We start from the raw sequence: 17,409 nt of genomic DNA on the forward strand, positions 1-17,409 counted from the left end.
TTGGGGTCAAGTTAAAAACGATTACCAATATTTTCATCCTAAAAGAAAACCAATGCGTTAAGAGACATACTTAAGATTCAAGTATCGGTCCTTTAATGAATTTTGTGATAAAACAAGTATTAAAAAGTAGGAAGCTTAAAGTCGTATAAAAATGTATTTATTTTCAAGGAAACCATTGAGTAACACTGAATACAACAGGAGTGATCATTCAATAGTCAATAAAACTTGTGACTCCTACATAATAAAGATCCCACATACAAGACGTCTTGGAAAACAAGATTTGAGAGCAAACATGTTGGCAATTTGCTGGTGCTACAATTTCTTTTTTTTTTCTCCCTCACATAACAAATTGAGGTGATACACCTGTGTAGAAAAGTGACAAGATTTTACATTAACTTACAAAGGGCTGGATGTCAAAGTGCAGGATGCCTGAACCCCTCCCTCCCTTAAACCTCATCAGAGAGGACGATCAAGGTGTCTACTTCTGAAGCGACTCTCAAATACAAATCTCCAAAAATTATTATTCGGCCATTATGGCTTTTGTATTCAGTTGAGACCCTATTCTAGCTTACATTACATAGCTTTAAAATATCATAATTTCAGAAACATTTCCTCCCAAAGATACATTTTTAAAACTGCACCTTATTACAGACAACTGCATTTAATGGAGTAAAGCATCACAGGAATAACGCAGGCATACAACAGAAATGCAGCTGTGTAGCATCAACTTCAAACAAAACACACTACCATTTTGTCGGTTTATAAAAGCAACCAAATAAAAGGAATACATACTAAAATTCGAAATGAAAATAAAAGGACTTAAAAACCTTGAAGAAAAAAAAATTATATACAGATATTTACAAGTAATAGAGTGAATATTATACAGGTTTGACTGGCCATTCAAGACTGGGCTAGAGCCAACAAGGTCCTTCTGTTCCAACACTGCATGACATTCAGTTTTGTCAATCCGAAATGAAAGTTAAAGACGAAATATCTTCCAGGATGTCATCTTCTAGGTCACTAGAAAGACGGCAGCAAAGTGTAAAGGACTGCTGTGGTGAACAGTTCTGTTGTGTTTAGAGTCTAGTTTGAGTATGTATGTATAGAAACATACGGCGCTTTTGACTCAAACGTAGCTTGAAATTTTTTGCACAATTAAAAAAAAATTATAATAATAATGGCAATGTCGCGTTTGCAAAGAGAAATCCATTGAATATCCTTCTTTGAGTCAGTATATTTCCAATGTTGATACCATTTTGTACTGTAAGACAACTGTCCTTAGTGAAAGTCCTCAGTCTGGGGGAAGAAGGTCATGCAAACGAAACCTGTCTCGGATGTGCGGTCTGACATCTTCATTCTGTGAAGGAGAGAATAGATGTAATAATTAGAGATGGGACGATATTCTTATCTCACAATCGTGAAACTGATATTGTGTATTGAATCGTTCAATTCAATACACAATATCACGATTGCTGATAATTGTTCTGCCACTGTTGTCACAGTTTTGTATTGTGATATATTGAATTTCAATATATCGTCCCATCCCTAGCAATAATTCAAAATTTATTAGACAACAGACCTTTCATGATGAAAAGCAGCAGTACAGACGATGTTTATGACCAAATGTTTAAGGTAAAATACATACCAGCTGCACAAGCTTCTCCAGGAAGGGAACAAGCTTTAGAAGCTCATTGTCATTTCTATCCACAAACCAGCTCTCGATTGGGATTCCATTGGAAAGCTGAAAAGGAAAACAAACAGCTGTGTTGGGAGTTGAAATAAATCAACCAGTGCATCTGTGAAACATTAATATTAATAAAAAATGTTAAAAATGCATCGACGGTTTTACCTGATAGGCAAAGGCTTGGGGTGAATTGTCAATTATTATCGTCTTTGAAAGATCCCGTCCAAGAATGTTTAGGTCTTTGATGTAATTTCCTTGTACACACACACAGTGCTCACGAAATAGCCTATGTCTGAAAAAAACACAACGAAAGAGTTGTCAGTCATTAGTATTCCTTGGTTAATACAAGCAATGAAAAGCATTTTAAAGTCAAACAAACATCTTTTGGCTATATGTTTGGGGGAAAAAGAATGCTACAGGGAACAGAGTCCCATAAAAGGACAAGTCACATTTTTTGTGCTTTTTCTTTCCAACTTGTTCACTGAATAGGAGAAACAACGTAGTCAAGATGGAAATTATTTCTCACCAGTAATTTTATTCACCAAACTATTCACAAACTTCAGTAATTTTCTATCCTAGACACTTGGAGGTTTGCGGTGTCAGGCTGCGAGACAGTTTGAAAAGTTGGAAGGGAGCGCTGAGAGCAGCTACACCCGTCTTTGCCCCTCGGACTAGCTGTATGTGTGTGTGTGTCTCCATTTACGTCCTCAGGTCGTCAGTGTAAATAAGGACGTTAGTCAACTTACAAATACTGGATTTAAAAAAAGTTTTATTGATATGACCAGAATCCTAACAATTTCTCAGAGAAAGTGAAATCCAACCAGATACTTTATTCATCAACATAATATTGTAGGACAAATTCAACTTCATCATAGAGATGCAACATAATTATTATAATTTGTTTTTCTTCCACATTCTGGTGAACCTTGACTTTCAGGTTGAAGACGGTGAGTCACTATCAAAAACAATTTTTTCTAAACTTGCACTTAATTCTACTCAGTTTACTCAGTATGTGCCTGACAGTGGAATATGATTTCTTAATTGCTGAGCAGGCCTGAAGATGTCAGCCAGCCTTCTTCATGTTTACTGATCAATTTATGGATTTTTTTTTTTTATTGTAATCTGTTTCATGCCATGTTGTTTTTCAACTGCTGAAGGAGGATGATCTGAGGCCGATATGACATGCTTGCTGATACTGTAATATCTGAACTTGAAATAATTGAGTTTTGCATCATTTCATTACAGCCACACAGGGGACCATCACACGTTGGCGGCTCCAGATGGCAGCTAGTGGTAAGAGTTTGAAAAGTGAACTTCAATACCCAACAATTATATAAGATGACATCAGTAAACTGTACACAGCACACTAATGTTTACCAACCCGGCTTGTCTGTTATCGTTTAATACCGGAGGGACAAGAGAGGCAAACGATCCAGTGCTAGCGAGTCCAGTTTTCTCTGGACAGAGCGCTCATTCCTTGTCGTTTAGGAGACAGTTTGCATGTTGTTCTTAAATTTCGATTTGTCACTTTCTGTGGGCGGAGAAGTATCCATGTCCGACACTAGAATTTCATTTTGGCAAATAGGGCAAATCTCTTCTCTACTGCAGCTCTACTTTGTGATTCAGGCCTCATTAGATGGGTGTATTATTATTATTTTTTTAATCTTGCCTAGTGCAGCTTTAATGCAGCTCTTATTGTTGTACATCCTATTATTTCTATACTGACTCTTGAATTCCAACCTAATCAGTGCAGCAAACTCAATGCACATTTATAAAGCAGCCACTGTGTGCATCAAAATAATTTATTTATAAAAGCTACTGCAGAATCTCATGCTTTCACTGACCTGACCAACTGCTTCTTCGGATCCAGGATGTTGAGCAACTTATCAGCGTACACTTTCTTTGAAGCCGTAAAGAGAATAATCTGTGAAATTGAAAATGACAGAAACAAGTATTAAACTGAGAACAGATCAAAATGAACAAAAACCGTCTGGAGTAATTTAGAAATGATGAGAAATCTCACCTCATACATTTGAGACATGCGCTCAAGAAACTCACGAAAAAAGGGCCTCAACCGCACATACACCTTCAGATTAAAAAAGAAAAACGGAACAATTGAATCATGGAGACAAAACAGGGAAACCTTCCAATTATAAAATGACATATAACGGCAGTACCTGGTATATTACATCTTGAAAGAGCACAGGGAATGTCAGGGCAGCGTCTTCTAGCTCATTCAAACTACAGTGCACCAGCGTTTCATCCTAACAACAGGAAGACAGAGAGGAAAACCCCATTAAAGTCAATTCATACTGAACATTGTTAGGCAGCGGAACAGCCTGTTATTTGCGTACCAGGTCTAAGACGAGAGAAAACTCCGGCGTGCTGCGTGTTTTCAGGGGCAGTGCTGGTTTGCGTGTCATCTGCTCTTCTGTCAACGGAGGCACATGCTTGATGAAGAAGTACCTTGAAGCAGAGAAAACAGACAAAACTCAGGAAGATCTTTGCAACAAAGGGCAATACGTCCCAGTTTGAGTGTGAATTAACAGGACGTATAGTATCAGCCTTTCCACCATTTATAGACCAGAAAATGTCTAATCCAAGTAGAATCTTACAAGGGTTGACAAAGATCCAAAGAACTGAAATATTGTCTGATGCTGTCAGTATCAAAATGAGTGAATTGAAGAAAAAAATATATAATCCGTTAAAATGCAGTAGTGGGGTGAACATGGCCTCACAAGTCGTTTAGATATTCACTTCCATAGAGATAGACAACGTACAACGGTGCAAGTACAATTGAGATGAGACAATTGAACAATTCATTAAAAACAAGAGAGATGTATGCAGCTTATTTCAATATTTTATTTTATCAATAAATGGTTATGATTGTTAGAGATTGCTAAACTAAAGAACTCAAAAGCAGTAAATTAAAACTAAAAAGTAAATTTAAAAACCACAATCTACATACGGATCGAAAACCTCCCAGTCCTCGTCGTATGAGGCCTCTGCAGGGGCGGAGGGCGGCGCATGTGGGTAACCGCTGTCTGGCGTACAGCCAGGAGCTGAGCAGGACAGAGAGAGAAGAGAGGAACCCAAAAGAGATGAAGCATGTTCTTAAGGAATTATAAATCAAGGCAGAGGCTCAAGCCAAGACTCTGCTGACAGTTTAATGATCAAAGACAGACTGTGAAAAGTGACACGACATACAGTCGGTTTCCAGAGAGCAGGGCGATGCTCACAGATGTGCCTGGCCAAATACTATTTGTAAACATTTGATTTCTGAATTATCCTGATACCGTAAACCCCACCCGCCTGGTTGTCAGAGCAGGTTAAAACAAATACCAAGAATTGTTTGCAATTACCATTTGATCCAGGTCAGCACCACTGGCATTTGAAAAAAGGCAGATAATTAACTTCTGAGGGAATATTACGACAATGCCCATGTGCTGCTGTGTAAAAAATGCTTCCTACTGTAACAGTACTAACAGTCACTTATGACCATCATGGATTTCATCCTATGTCCACCATTCTTTTATTTTTCTGTGGTGAAAAATAAAAGAATGCTTACATTAAAGATTGGACATTTTAAATTTTCTATAAATTGTGAAGAAACTGTATATCTAGGCCTAACACTGATCTCTAAAATTCATGCAATCCAATGTCATGATTAAAAGAATTTGTTAAGTTTACAAGGAGCTGTTGTCGTCGAGTTCAAATTATCCAAGAGTTCAAAGAATGAAACATGAGGCTTAATCTGATCCTACCTGTTAGTGGGGGCATATCAATTTCAGTGACAATTTCCCCTTCTTCTATGGTTGTATCTGGGGTTATCTGAGGCCTCTGTGGTAACACCGGGGCAGCGTGGCACAGGGTGATGCCTTCTGTGGACGTCAGAGTGCTGCTGGGAATCTCTTCTGCCTGCTCTATATCCAGCTGCTTCATAATCTCCTCTGCCTCCATAGCTTGGCCAGGAGAGTCCGAACCAGGAGTGGCTACAAAGAGGCGTTACAAATGGCAAGAGCAGTCAATGCATTTTGATTACTGGAAATCTTTCAGACTCATATCACTAAGAACCTGTGAGGTCATGATGCTGTTCCAGTTTGAGAAACTCTAGTTGGGATCACCCATTTTTAGATACCAATTTTCCAACACAACACCTTCAACCAAAGATCAAGCACCTCATCAATAATTATCACCATCAAATGCATTTGTTTTTCGCTCGTGAAATAGAATGCAATGCAGCACACTGCTGGGTGGCAAACACAATATGCAAATGGATCAGAAAAACAGATTCAACTATCAGTGTAGGCAGATCACAAATCTAATTTTCCTCCAATATCAGTCTAATTACTGCATCATCAATTACAGCACCCCTAAATGAAGTACTGCTTGCTTATGAAACCCAGCTCCATACTTAAGAACAGTAGAGTTTAGTCCTGGAGAAAATGTTTTTATTTACCAGTCTTAGTTGCTGGTGAGAAGAAGTTGAAAACTGGAGAGAAGATGGTTCCAAGCAGGGTGGTGCGGGGCGGGCTGCTCGCTGCCTCAACGGGGGCCTCTAATTTACCGTTTGGTTTGATGGGCTTACTGTTGCAAGTCATAGTGTCTGAGGATAGACAACAACTCTTTAGTAACAACACTAAAAAGACTATTCAAATGTCTGTATGCAAGACAGAACACATGCACAAATAAACACACTCATGCAGGCACATAAACACACGTTCTCCCAAGCTTTTAGAAAAGCTTAGGTGATAATGTCAACAATTTGGGTTTTTTTAGGGATTAGCAATTTAACTCATTCAGACACTGTTAAAATGGAAAAGGCATTTCTGAAATTAATTCTGCAGCCTATCACCAGCAAAAGATACTTGATCTTTCAATATTTTTCCATATGTTGATCTTAAAATTGACAACAACAAAATACAGTAGTAGTAATAAGTAGCAAAAACCTTGCAGATGATGACATCATGTTGTAGTCAAAATGAAACATTTAATTTACAACAAATCATCTTATCTTGATTCAGTAGTACCTTTATTTGGGGTTTTCCGGCAAACTCTGGAGATTGATTTGCTGGAAAGGCCTCCAGTCTGTGGTGTTGAACTTATCAGGTCACTATCTGAATTACACTCAATACGACTCCTCTTAGCGGGGATGTCCGGCTCCACCTGAGAAAAAGCAGGGATAGAGCAAATGGCAAATTGTTATTTTATTTCACAAATCATCTTGAGGTGTCAAATGACATCACACATAACGTTTTTTTAATCAAATCGCCAGCAAGCGTTATAATCCGCGAGTTGCCACGCACACAATGTAGAGAAACCAACAGTCAATCATGGAGTTATTTCACACAGTCCCACGACACTATAAATGCAAATTATGTGGTATTGTTTTAAAATACATGGGTGGAACAAGTAGTATAGGTTACCACCTAAAAGCAAAGCATCCTACTGTTGCTAGCACAGAGCCGTCATCTCAGCCATCGGTGCTCTCATTCAGACTAAACCACCACAAAAAGGGTAATAGAATACAATTCGGTTAGAGAAGACGAGTACTCGGTTACTAAGTTACTCATTATTTACATCCCGTATTTCACACTATTCCGCTGTTTTCAAACAACGAGCGCCTTATTTACTATGTTAAAGTCAATTGGCAGTGGCGACAAGGCTGATGGAAAGCGGCTGCTTTGGAACAGCACTGCGCCTGGCGTCGTTTTAGGCAGAGCAGAGCGCTTTCTAAAGTTGGGAAAAGTTCAAGTTCAAGTTCAGTTTTTTAGAGCAGCATTCATGACATGGACTGTATTTTGTGAGCCCCTAAAACAACAAAAAAAAGAGGTGGGGTTCAAGATACGTAAGTAGCTGACAGTGTACGACAACAGCCGCCAGAATGAAAATGGAGAAAGAAGTAGCAGTAGAAAAGTTGGCAGTAAGCGCAAATTCCCAGAAGCTCATTAAGAGTCCGTAAGAAAGCACATTAACTGGGTTGGGGGAGTTTCTGTTCAGTGTCTGACTTATTGTACCTAACCATTGTTAGCCGATATTTCAAATTATCCACACAAAATGCAGTTGAGGCAGTGCTTTTTCTACAAAAAAGTTAAAGTGTGTGCACACCCTTAGTACAGTGTTGTTATCTTAAAGTCAAACTCAAATATTAAATGTGAAACAAGTGCAGCTGTGAATCTTAATCTAAACCCACCTTGACAGCATTCCCACGGATGAATTTTTTTATAGTGGAGAACAGGCCTGTTTCATTCTTCTGCATTTTGCCTCGGCCTCTGGCTGGAGAGGGCTCCACTTCACAGTGTTTCCGTTTGGCCTGGGACAGGTGGGTTCGACGGCCTGGAGGTGGCTGCTGAGGAGCTTTACGCACTCTCAGCCTCATCATGCTCCACCGTCACATAGAAAAAACTGTCAGGAGAAAAAAGAAGAGGGGGGAAAAACAGTGTGAGGATGAAACTAAAGGAGAGAGAAGACCACACTACAGGCCGCATTAACTGAGCAAATCAAGACACAAACGTTGCTTGAAAAATTATTACGTTTATAAAACCATTATAGCATTTATCTTTGTTCATCAATCTGGGATTTGTTTTGTAAATTTTGTGATATCTCAAGACTATGCAAATTTCTGCTGATCTTCTCAAAGCATAAAGCTTGAGATTAGGATATTAAATGTATTTCACTAAATGGATAATGTTACTTGAGTGTAAGTACATCACACATTAAATTTAGATCATAGTGGCTCATTCATAATGCAAACCTTTACATGCAATTCACATTGCTATCAAGGACAAGAAAAATGTTTTCAAGGAACACCACCACGATTAATTATTGGTAACTCAACAAGAATGTTATAAGAGTGAATTATGTAAATGAGCCCTAAATTAGGGCTAGGCAAATAAGTATCTGTTCACACTAATTATTCACCCTAATATTGCCATTTTATGTTTAAAAATTCTGAAAAGACTCTGAATCCTAATCTGGATATTACTTTACATTTATATAACAAGGGCAAATGACAAATTTCCACCTAGAGATTCCTCTCCTACAGTTGACTAAGTGATCATTTCACATCTGCCTCCACAGTGGTAGTGACGTCCACCGTATCTGCTCAGTGCCCAACAAGTGGCAGACAACATCAAGCCAATTAAAGTCTAATTCAAAAACAGAATAAGGTGAGAAGAACTCAATATGAGGTACTTTCTCATCAAGGTTTGTCATTTTCAGGTATACAGAGAAAATCACTTTGAAATCTGGTGGTGTGAGGGAGTCTGCGGCTGTGTGAGGACAACTGAGGAATTACAAGACTGAAACTGATTTTTCATCAAGTGGCTGTTTTTGTTTTGTTTTTTTAAGTAAATTCTAAAGCATTTTAAAATATCAAAATAGTGACAATCCTACAGGAAACTGTCACGTTGCTGGTTTGTTACCCAGCACTGCCACATGATGCATTCCTACTTAGCATGAGGCACATTTGGACCAAGACTAATCAATCTGCACAGCAAAGTGCTTATTGATTGTACTGGATTAGAAGCTGCTTTCTGTGACTACCTGAAAATAATTAACTCTCCAGCAGATGAAAGATGTCAATTAAGCGATTATGGCAGTGATTGAATATCTCTGAGCTCAGGTAATCAAGGATAAAAGATCCCAAACTGGTACCATGATATCAAGTCATTATCAATGCTTGTAATTGTAATTGCTTGTAATTAATATTTTCAATTCCTGTCTCTACCACTCATGACAATGCCATATCAGTCAAATTGGTACATCAAACCATTTAAGAATTGTAGCCTAAATTTTGTCAACTGTTGTAAATTAAGAAAGAAGAATTATTTGCTCAGTCTTTCTGGAGTTCTGAAATATGTCCTCCTTTACTGTGACTCAGCACTTCTGTCAATGTGCAACTGCTATCAACAAGTTTGTTAGCTAGCCAAGACTGGATGTCTGAGCAAGTACAGCTGTGGACAGGATAACTTCAGCAAATCTAACTGCCTACTGGAATGACTTGAATTTATTTTTCTTGATCTCTGACATTTACATGATCTCCTATATTGTTGTTGTGATATCGGTCTGCTAACTCTGGTAAACTCTCTAAAACAAAAATCTACAATCTCAGGCTGCAACCTGTGTCAAACCTTCCATTTACACCGCTTTATCTATGCTGCCTCTGAAGGTTACATGGGCCTCTAGACATCATATCTAAATCAATCTAAATCAACCTGTTTACACCAAAGTGGATGAGAGGTTTTTTTTGTGCAAACAGGACTTAAGAAAATAAGTTTTGGTTGCAGAACATTTAAGCAGATACTAGTTTCATGGAGGGACTGAGCCTGCCAGTAATTGCAGCTGGTAGCAGGTATTGTATCTATGATGCAGAACAAAATCCCCAAAGTACATTTGAGCAAGGAACTTAAATCTGCCGCTCTAGAGCAGACCCTGCACTGACCGAGTGACACTTGTGATGAAATGCCTGTCTGTGAGTGTATATCAGGAGAAGAAGAAACTAAATTCCCATGATTGTGTAACATAGACAAAGGGGAACTACATGAATTCCAGTATTCCCATTGTTACATCCTTGGACAATTCAGTTTGTACTTTGTGAAAATCCACTCCCATGTCTGTAATTTACACAAACAACAAAAAAAATTATCCTGCCTCATAATCCATGACCATTTACTGATGCACAGCTACATAGAAAATGAATGGAAAAAGATGGCGATCACGGACATTGCCCCGAGTGATTTTCCAGGTATAGCCTAAGACGCTCCGCTCCATGTTCTAGATGGACAATGATAGCACAGCTATACAAAACAGTTTAGTTGGATGTAAATACAAACATTCCTTTAATCCAAAACATTACCCTCACATTCATTTTCTATAACTTCAGTTATCTTTTCTCTTTGGCTTGGATAGTGTTGTTCATCCTCAAGAAATACTCATTAGTTTGTCTTTGTCCATGGGAATAGCTTGATTTTTGCATTGTGTGCAATACCCCTTTAAAGTTTCTACACGTGTACGATGCCAAAACGACATGAATGAACTGGACAGACCATGTTGTGTTGATGTCAGTGGTCACAGTATGCCTACGTGAGATCTAACGTTACATTGCTGCGTGTGAAGCAGTTCAGTAAGAGTATATCCTGAATCTCAGGAGCAGCGAATCAACTTTAATAATAGCTCATGTTACGCCTTTGCTTGTCGCATAGTAATTTAACAAGATGATAAACAAACAAGATAAAACGACTAAAGTTTGATAGCCGAACTACAGCGCTAGATGTATTGTCAGGCAGAACAGTCAGTTGAGTGGGCGGTGTCTTTTCGCACGATAAAAAGAATTGATGATCGGCTCAAGGAAGCCTTTGTTTGTTAACATTAAGCGAACGTATGTTTGGTCAAAGCTGTTGCAGCTGCATTAACTCATAGTTGCTAAGTCAACATTATGCTAGCACCGCTTACTGACGTTACATAACATCGGACAGATTGTATTAACACCAACGACGTCAGCTATCGCTAACGTTAGCCAGCTGCTGATATCTAATGAAAAGCCCAGCATTCACCGTCTAGATAGACGCTAGCGTCCCGCATATGGTGCAACAGCGTTGATAGTTTGGGTTGCCATCACTGACGTTCACTACTAGGTTAGTTCTGCTATCTAGCAATATGTTGATTAAACCAGATGTTGACGATCTACGGTTCCGTGGGCTGTTAGCTAACGTTAATGGCTATTGCTAGCTTTCTGGCTAACAAAATGTCAATGGCAGCAAAAGCAAGGCCATGGTATGATTCACTTCTGTTCCGACAGACGGGCTCACATTTGTTCCAGTTGACACATCTGTATTTGATATGCTAACTAGCTGGTTATTCGTCAGTACAATGGGGCTACAATGGGGCTATTACTACTAGCTAGCTAACCTGTCATTTTGTTCACTTCCAAACTATTTCAGCCATTAGACTACGCCCCCTTCGTTAGCTAGCTAACGTTAGCCGCTAAATGGTAACATTGTAGCTAGCAGACGGGCTATCACGGGACAGCCCTTTTTGTTTACATATTGACGTTGTTCATTACTTACCGACGACCAAGGAAACTCTTAAAACTTGTTGCAGCGCTGACAGCTTTCGGTCGCGACCGGGCGGCCACCGATGGAGGTCGGGCCGTTGTTGTCGCTGCCAGCTGTGTTGGTCGCTCGCTCGCTAGCCAGTCACAAATCAACCATATCTGTAGACGCCATTTCCCGCCTCATCACAAACATAACGTTAGTTCGCGCAGGAGAATGCGACACTCACGTAGAGGAACGTGGCGGAGAGCGGACTCAACAGGAAAATGGCTTTAAGTACATCCAAACTGAAGCTCACTACAAGGTTTCCCACATTACTTAAGGACATGCTGAAAGAATGTGCAAACAGCCACACGTATTGATTAGAGCTCTGATTGGCTGATTCTTTTAATGACAGCAATTTAAATTCTAGGCACATTCTGCAGTTTATCATTACATTTTAACTTGTCAAGAGAATCTCTTCAGTGATAATTACCTGTCCCTATAAAAATTAACTACAATAATCCTATGATACATTTTCATAAGGATAATACACACACATCACAGCAAAACTAAACCATATCTCATATTCTATAGAAATATAAGAATATTATAATGATATCATAGGACATAAAAAAAAAGGTTTGATATGGTCACTATAAACTTACAGACACACACTATACGTATAGGAATATTTTAGTGATTTATTTCATTAGGGATTTCAGTTTCGATTTCAATAGCATATTTACAGCAGGTGTATAGGTCTATACAATCAGTTTATTTTAAAACTAATACTATTAATCAACTTTTCAAGTGCAATGGTAACAAAACTTAGTAATGAATGAATAACTACTAAGATGTTTTGGCTATAGAATATATTAACTCAGTTTAGTACTGAGAGAACATTTATTCATGTAATCATTATATACAAAAATCAGCTCTATTCCTTACATTGACTAATGTTTAAATTATAGTAGTCATCATGGTAGTCTGCATGTTTATGGAAAACAGAGTTCCATATATGCAGAAAGGGAGGAAAAAGTATTTACTATATGTGCAGAACAAAATGTGAAGTGTCATTCTAAAATGATTGGTAGCGCAAAGGGCAGTTAACTTAAGAATGAGAATATATTAAGGTTTTTACAGATCTGGATCCTCCATCTTTTAGGGATACAGAGCGATGCATTTAATGTGATGATTTTCCCCCCTAAAAGTTTAGGGAATATACTGTAACTTAATGTGAAAACTGACTAAGGGCCGTCCAGCTCTGCTGCCAGTCCATCTATTGTGGGGTTTGATCAAAATGTGAGCCCGCAGCTCATCGAAATGTCTGACTGTAAATGGTACTGTACACAGCCACTGTAGATTGCCGTTTACTCTTTGTCTTATCTTCATGTAAAAAAAAAAAAATATTTTCCTGTGTTCATAGTTGTAACTTGCAAAATTTCATAATTCTGTCTGAAAAACTTAATTTTTAAAATAATATTTAATTCTGCCCTTATGGAAACCATTGTAGTCAATGGAAAAGAGAGCATCTTTAAACATAAGTTTTTTGCTTATGGAGCGGTCAATCTTTGTAAAAAAAATAATAAAAAATAAAAAATTAGACATTTCCATGTTGTCTAGATAAGTATGCAAATTCTCAGAATTTTATCTTGAAAACTGAATTTTAGACACTATTTTGAAATCTGCCTTTATATGGACTGACAGTCATTGTCATGCACCCTGGTGGTTGCCTTAGTCATAATGTGATCCTCTGGTCAAAACACTTCACAAATAACTCAATAAGTTCATGACTTGCCGTTGGTGTCAACAGTTGTGAGTTGGAGTCCTACGTGATGCAGAATAAAAATGCTTATGCCCAATCAGGCATTTTGTTGTGTGATCTAGAGACATATGGCTTCATCTTATTACTTCTTTCTCCAAATGCTTCTTTTTCTTTTTCCTCTTACATCTGGCTGGCCCTGTTCATAACTGCTTGCAGTTACTAGTTGTACGTTTTTATTTCATTCCAAGATGAAGGAGTTTCCTGTAGGGTTCTGGTCCACCCCACAGGCCCCTGATGTAAAAAAAGAAGAGAGAAACAGAGAAGTGAATCAGATCTAGTGAAGTGTGGAGAGCTGCATTACTGCTAACTATCAGAGGGACTATATCAACATGTCTTGGATTGATGTTATACATACTTGAGAAGCCCATGCCAATAGATGTGAGGCATCAGGTCAGCTTTCATGTGGTACATGATTCTTCTCTCCTTGCCTTGGTCGATGGGGAACGTCTCCAGTGGTTGTGCATTGTAATCAAACTCTGCCAGAATAACTGTATTGTAGCTTGTAACCAAAGGACAAGACGTGTAGCCATCATACTGTGAACAGTGAGAATCCTGATTATGCATTTGCAATAATATTTTCGCAGTATTAGCTGAATTGAATTTCCAACAGAGATGTGGTAACATTCTTCATAATCACACAGTTAATCAAACTGATGAATTATTGTTATGTTTATGTGCCACTCACCTTCTTATCTGGCTTGTCATTTTTCAGCACTTTGGTAATAGTTCTGTGTAAGACAGCAGACTGTGCAGCTGAAAACGATAAACAATGTCACATTCTTTCCTTTCAATTCCTTTTTTTTTCTCTTTAGGGAATTAAAAGACAGAGCCACGTAAAGAGTGCCAACATCCTCCATACTGAACAAAAAGCATCAACAATCACTACCAAGACATTTAGCATGACATACCTGGCATGCATGAACAGAATGAAAATGGGCAGTGATAAGGCTGCATTTTTACTGCAATCAGATTGTGATGCAATTGTGCCTGAAGTGATAAGTACTGGTTTATGACCGGATGTGGGCATGAGTGATGCCAAGTTGCCAGGCAACTCCCATAATTCTCCCCACAGTTAACAGACAGGAAGTGAAGCCAATTCAGGTAATTTCACTTAGCCAGGCATCTAGGGTTAAAGGCTTTGACAATGTCTTTGTGTTGGGCACAAAACATCTTTCTTTGTGAGAGATAACAATACAGGCTATCAAATGCTACTGGAAGGAGTGCCAACATTACAGGCTTCATAGGGTGGGGTGTATTTTTTTTATAGTGCCTTGTGTAAATAAGTTATTGTGCAATACTGTGGCTGAGGACAGTATTCCTTCACAATCAAAAGTACCAGACAAACTACAAAAGGAACAAGAGTTGAACAAGAGCTGAAATTCTGTGATTGCACTCCTTTGTTGCAACATTGAAACAGATGATACAATTATCACTCACCCACAGCAGCAGCCGTTTTAGCCGTGGGCAGGTTGGTGCAGTCTCCAATCCCAAACACATTTGGATACCTCTTATGTTGGAGGGTCTCTTTGTTGACATCCAACCAGCCAGCCTCGTCAGCCAATGGGCTTCCTTTAATCACCAAATTGGGGCCCATTGGTGGTGTGACATGGAGCATGTCATACTAATGAAGAATCATATCAAGTTTTAAATGTTATTCATTGGAATCTCTTCTCCTAATTTGTCAGTTAGTTTAGACAGGAGCACAAGGATAAAAAAAAAGATGAATGTTATAAAAGTATTATTATTACATACATGCCAAAGTTGTACAAAGCTGTCCTGATCAATATAAGGTTATTGTTGAAGAGCAGAAACACAGCTTATGGGAAATACCTCAAACACTTTGGTTTCGCCTGGATTGTCAAGATTTTCAAACACCGCTTCTTGCTTATCTGCCCGGACTTCAATGAGGTTGTGCCTGAGGTTGACTTGTAGGTCACGGCTCTTAACTATTTCCCACAATGAATCAGCATATTTCTTGATCCCAAAGAGCACAGGTAGAGACGTGTTGTATATTATATTGGCCTTTGTCCTTCTTCCTGTCTTATATAGGAACAGGTAAAAAAAAAAAGATCTTTGTTAAATTTACAAATTATACCTCACCATTTCAAAATTTACTTGTTCATTACCAGTGTAAAAATCCTTCAATATGAATAGAATCAGGTACCTTTCTGAGAAAAGCATCTGTTAGGTACATTATCTTCTGTGGAGCTCCAGCACATTTCACAGGAGTGTTTGGGAAAGAAAACACAGCATTCCCCTCTCTGAAGTTCTGCAGTGCATTCCACGTTTTCTCCACAGTTTGGACTGAGTAATTAGATCCAATCTTTGGATGTTCAAACCCCTCTGGTAGTCCTTTGATCTATATATTGGAAAAAATTTAAGTTTTCTAAGATGTAATTAATGTAACTGAATTTGTGTACAATAGTATAATTGACTACCAAGGAGGAAGGGCAGAGTTGTACTAATAAAATGTTACATCACCTTCTCATAATGGAGTTGTAAACCCAGAGCCACAATCAAATACTCATAGGAGATCTGTTCAGGTGAAAGAGAGTTTAGTAGGGCTCGATGCGTATCGATTATCATATCATTAAAGAATAATCTGTTTGATTTACAAATGATCGCTCGGTGCCATGCCAATCTACGACAGTGACTGCCCGTTCAGCATTAGACCAAGCCCTAAAACAACTTTATAACTTCAATATACACACAATCATGTAACAGTTAACTAAAGTAGACATACTTCAATCCCATTGTCTGTGCGGACAGTATTTGTGTCTGGGTTTATTTCCTGAACACTAGATTTCACCCACTTCACTCCAGACGGCACAACACTCGCAGTAGTTCGACCAGAGGAGGCCACACTTTTTGCACCAGCACCGACCAGCGTCCATATTGGCTGATAGTAATGCATCTGGAAAAAAGTCATTAAGCACCAGCGTTAAATGAAAAGTGGAATGTGGATATGTGCTGTATGTTTCTGTGATACTGATAATTCTTAAAATATCATTAAATATGTCACCACTAGTCACAAAGTGCAATTTCTGTTGTCATCTAGGACAAATAAGTGCTTAATCAATCTAAAAACACAGAACTATTTAATTCTATAACTGATAATAATAAACTATAAAGACTGGATCCTTGCCTCACTAGGCTCCACAACAGCCACATTCTCAGCTCCCATCTTCCTCTTCATTCGTGCGCTCATTGCTATCCCCCCACTTCCTCCTCCAAGCACAAGCATTTTGTAATGCTCCCTGGCAGAGGCACGGCTGCTTGTGTGAAGGCGAGCGATACCAATGCCTGTGGAGTGGCATTGCTTCAAGCGTTGCAACGCAGCCATTCTGTCAAGACACTAAACACAAACCAGTTTGTTAATAGCAATTCAGTCATAAGGGCTAACCGTACAAAATATGGATTGGATTGCACTTTCCCCCTGTGTTGTTATGCACCACTGGTTAAACCAGAGTGAATGGACATGTACAAGCAGGCTGAAAGTAACTAGCTGTAAATTCAGAGTAAAATCACTTATCTGAGCTTTTAAAAGTCTGTAACCTGCTTTTCCTCCCACTTTAACTAGAGTAAAAGTGTTCTAGTGATCTACTAAACTAATGTAGCAGCTTCACGCAGACTGCGTAACTCGCTCGTAACACTGTAACTTGAAGTACTAACTGAAAACAGCATGTTCAGATTTCGTACTTCTCTACTAGTATACCGTGAGAAAAGACCTGTATTACTTACCTCAACTGTCACTACAGTTAACAGCCTGGTGAAACCCCAAATGACCCAACCGACTTGGCTCAGATATGATTTGCTCGATTACCGAACTTCTATCTCCACCTTCCACTGCCAGCCGTTGGTCCAGA

The 17,409-nt window shown here is 38.7% G+C and overlaps 2 protein-coding genes across 2 annotated transcripts; both read right to left on the reverse strand.

Moving 5' to 3' along the window:
* Positions 1 to 141: 141 nt before the first annotated feature.
* ctdspl2a (CTD (carboxy-terminal domain, RNA polymerase II, polypeptide A) small phosphatase like 2a) lies at positions 142 to 11,919 on the reverse strand. Its single transcript, XM_071896671.2, has 13 exons — positions 11,752 to 11,919; positions 7,878 to 8,089; positions 6,715 to 6,850; positions 6,144 to 6,290; positions 5,449 to 5,676; positions 4,653 to 4,746; positions 4,039 to 4,150; positions 3,862 to 3,948; positions 3,708 to 3,770; positions 3,529 to 3,608; positions 1,850 to 1,976; positions 1,646 to 1,741; positions 142 to 1,357 (listed from the first exon to the last, which is right to left on the reverse strand). The coding sequence occupies exons 2-13, from the start codon at positions 8,064 to 8,066 to the stop codon at positions 1,292 to 1,294; spliced, it is 1,425 nt and encodes a 474-aa protein (XP_071752772.1). The 5' UTR covers positions 8,067 to 8,089; positions 11,752 to 11,919; the 3' UTR covers positions 142 to 1,291.
* A 486-nt stretch (positions 11,920 to 12,405) lies between these two features.
* Positions 12,406 to 17,409, reverse strand: sqor (sulfide quinone oxidoreductase). Its single transcript, XM_071896688.2, has 10 exons — positions 17,285 to 17,409; positions 16,689 to 16,898; positions 16,287 to 16,457; positions 16,025 to 16,078; positions 15,708 to 15,902; positions 15,374 to 15,583; positions 14,981 to 15,164; positions 14,229 to 14,296; positions 13,899 to 14,077; positions 12,406 to 13,774 (listed from the first exon to the last, which is right to left on the reverse strand). Exons 2-10 carry the CDS (start codon positions 16,884 to 16,886, stop codon positions 13,717 to 13,719), a joined length of 1,317 nt encoding a protein of 438 aa, XP_071752789.1. The 5' UTR covers positions 16,887 to 16,898; positions 17,285 to 17,409; the 3' UTR covers positions 12,406 to 13,716.

This window comes from Centroberyx gerrardi, chromosome 4, assembly GCF_048128805.1.
Source record: "Centroberyx gerrardi isolate f3 chromosome 4, fCenGer3.hap1.cur.20231027, whole genome shotgun sequence".
Lineage (NCBI taxonomy): Eukaryota > Metazoa > Chordata > Actinopteri > Beryciformes > Berycidae > Centroberyx > Centroberyx gerrardi.

Bases quoted from the DNA above. Each gene is read 5' to 3' on its own strand.
- ctdspl2a (XM_071896671.2), bottom strand. From the start codon at position 8,066: ATGATGAGGCTGAGAGTGCGTAAAGCTCCTCAGCAGCCACCTCCAGGC. The intron at 5,677-6,143 runs GTAAATAAAAAC...GCCTCTTTGTAG, and splicing joins CTCACCAGCAACTAAGACTG to CCACTCCTGGTTCGGACTCT. The intron at 3,771-3,861 runs GTACTGCCGTTA...TTTAATCTGAAG, and splicing joins TTCAAGATGTAATATACCAG to GTGTATGTGCGGTTGAGGCC.
- sqor (XM_071896688.2), bottom strand. From the start codon at position 16,886: ATGGCTGCGTTGCAACGCTTGAAGCAATGCCACTCCACAGGCATTGGT. The intron at 14,297-14,980 runs GTGAGTGATAAT...TATCGTTTTCAG, and splicing joins TAAAACGGCTGCTGCTGTGG to CTGCACAGTCTGCTGTCTTA. The intron at 13,775-13,898 runs GTATGTATAACA...TTTTTACATCAG, and splicing joins TATTGGCATGGGCTTCTCAA to GGGCCTGTGGGGTGGACCAG.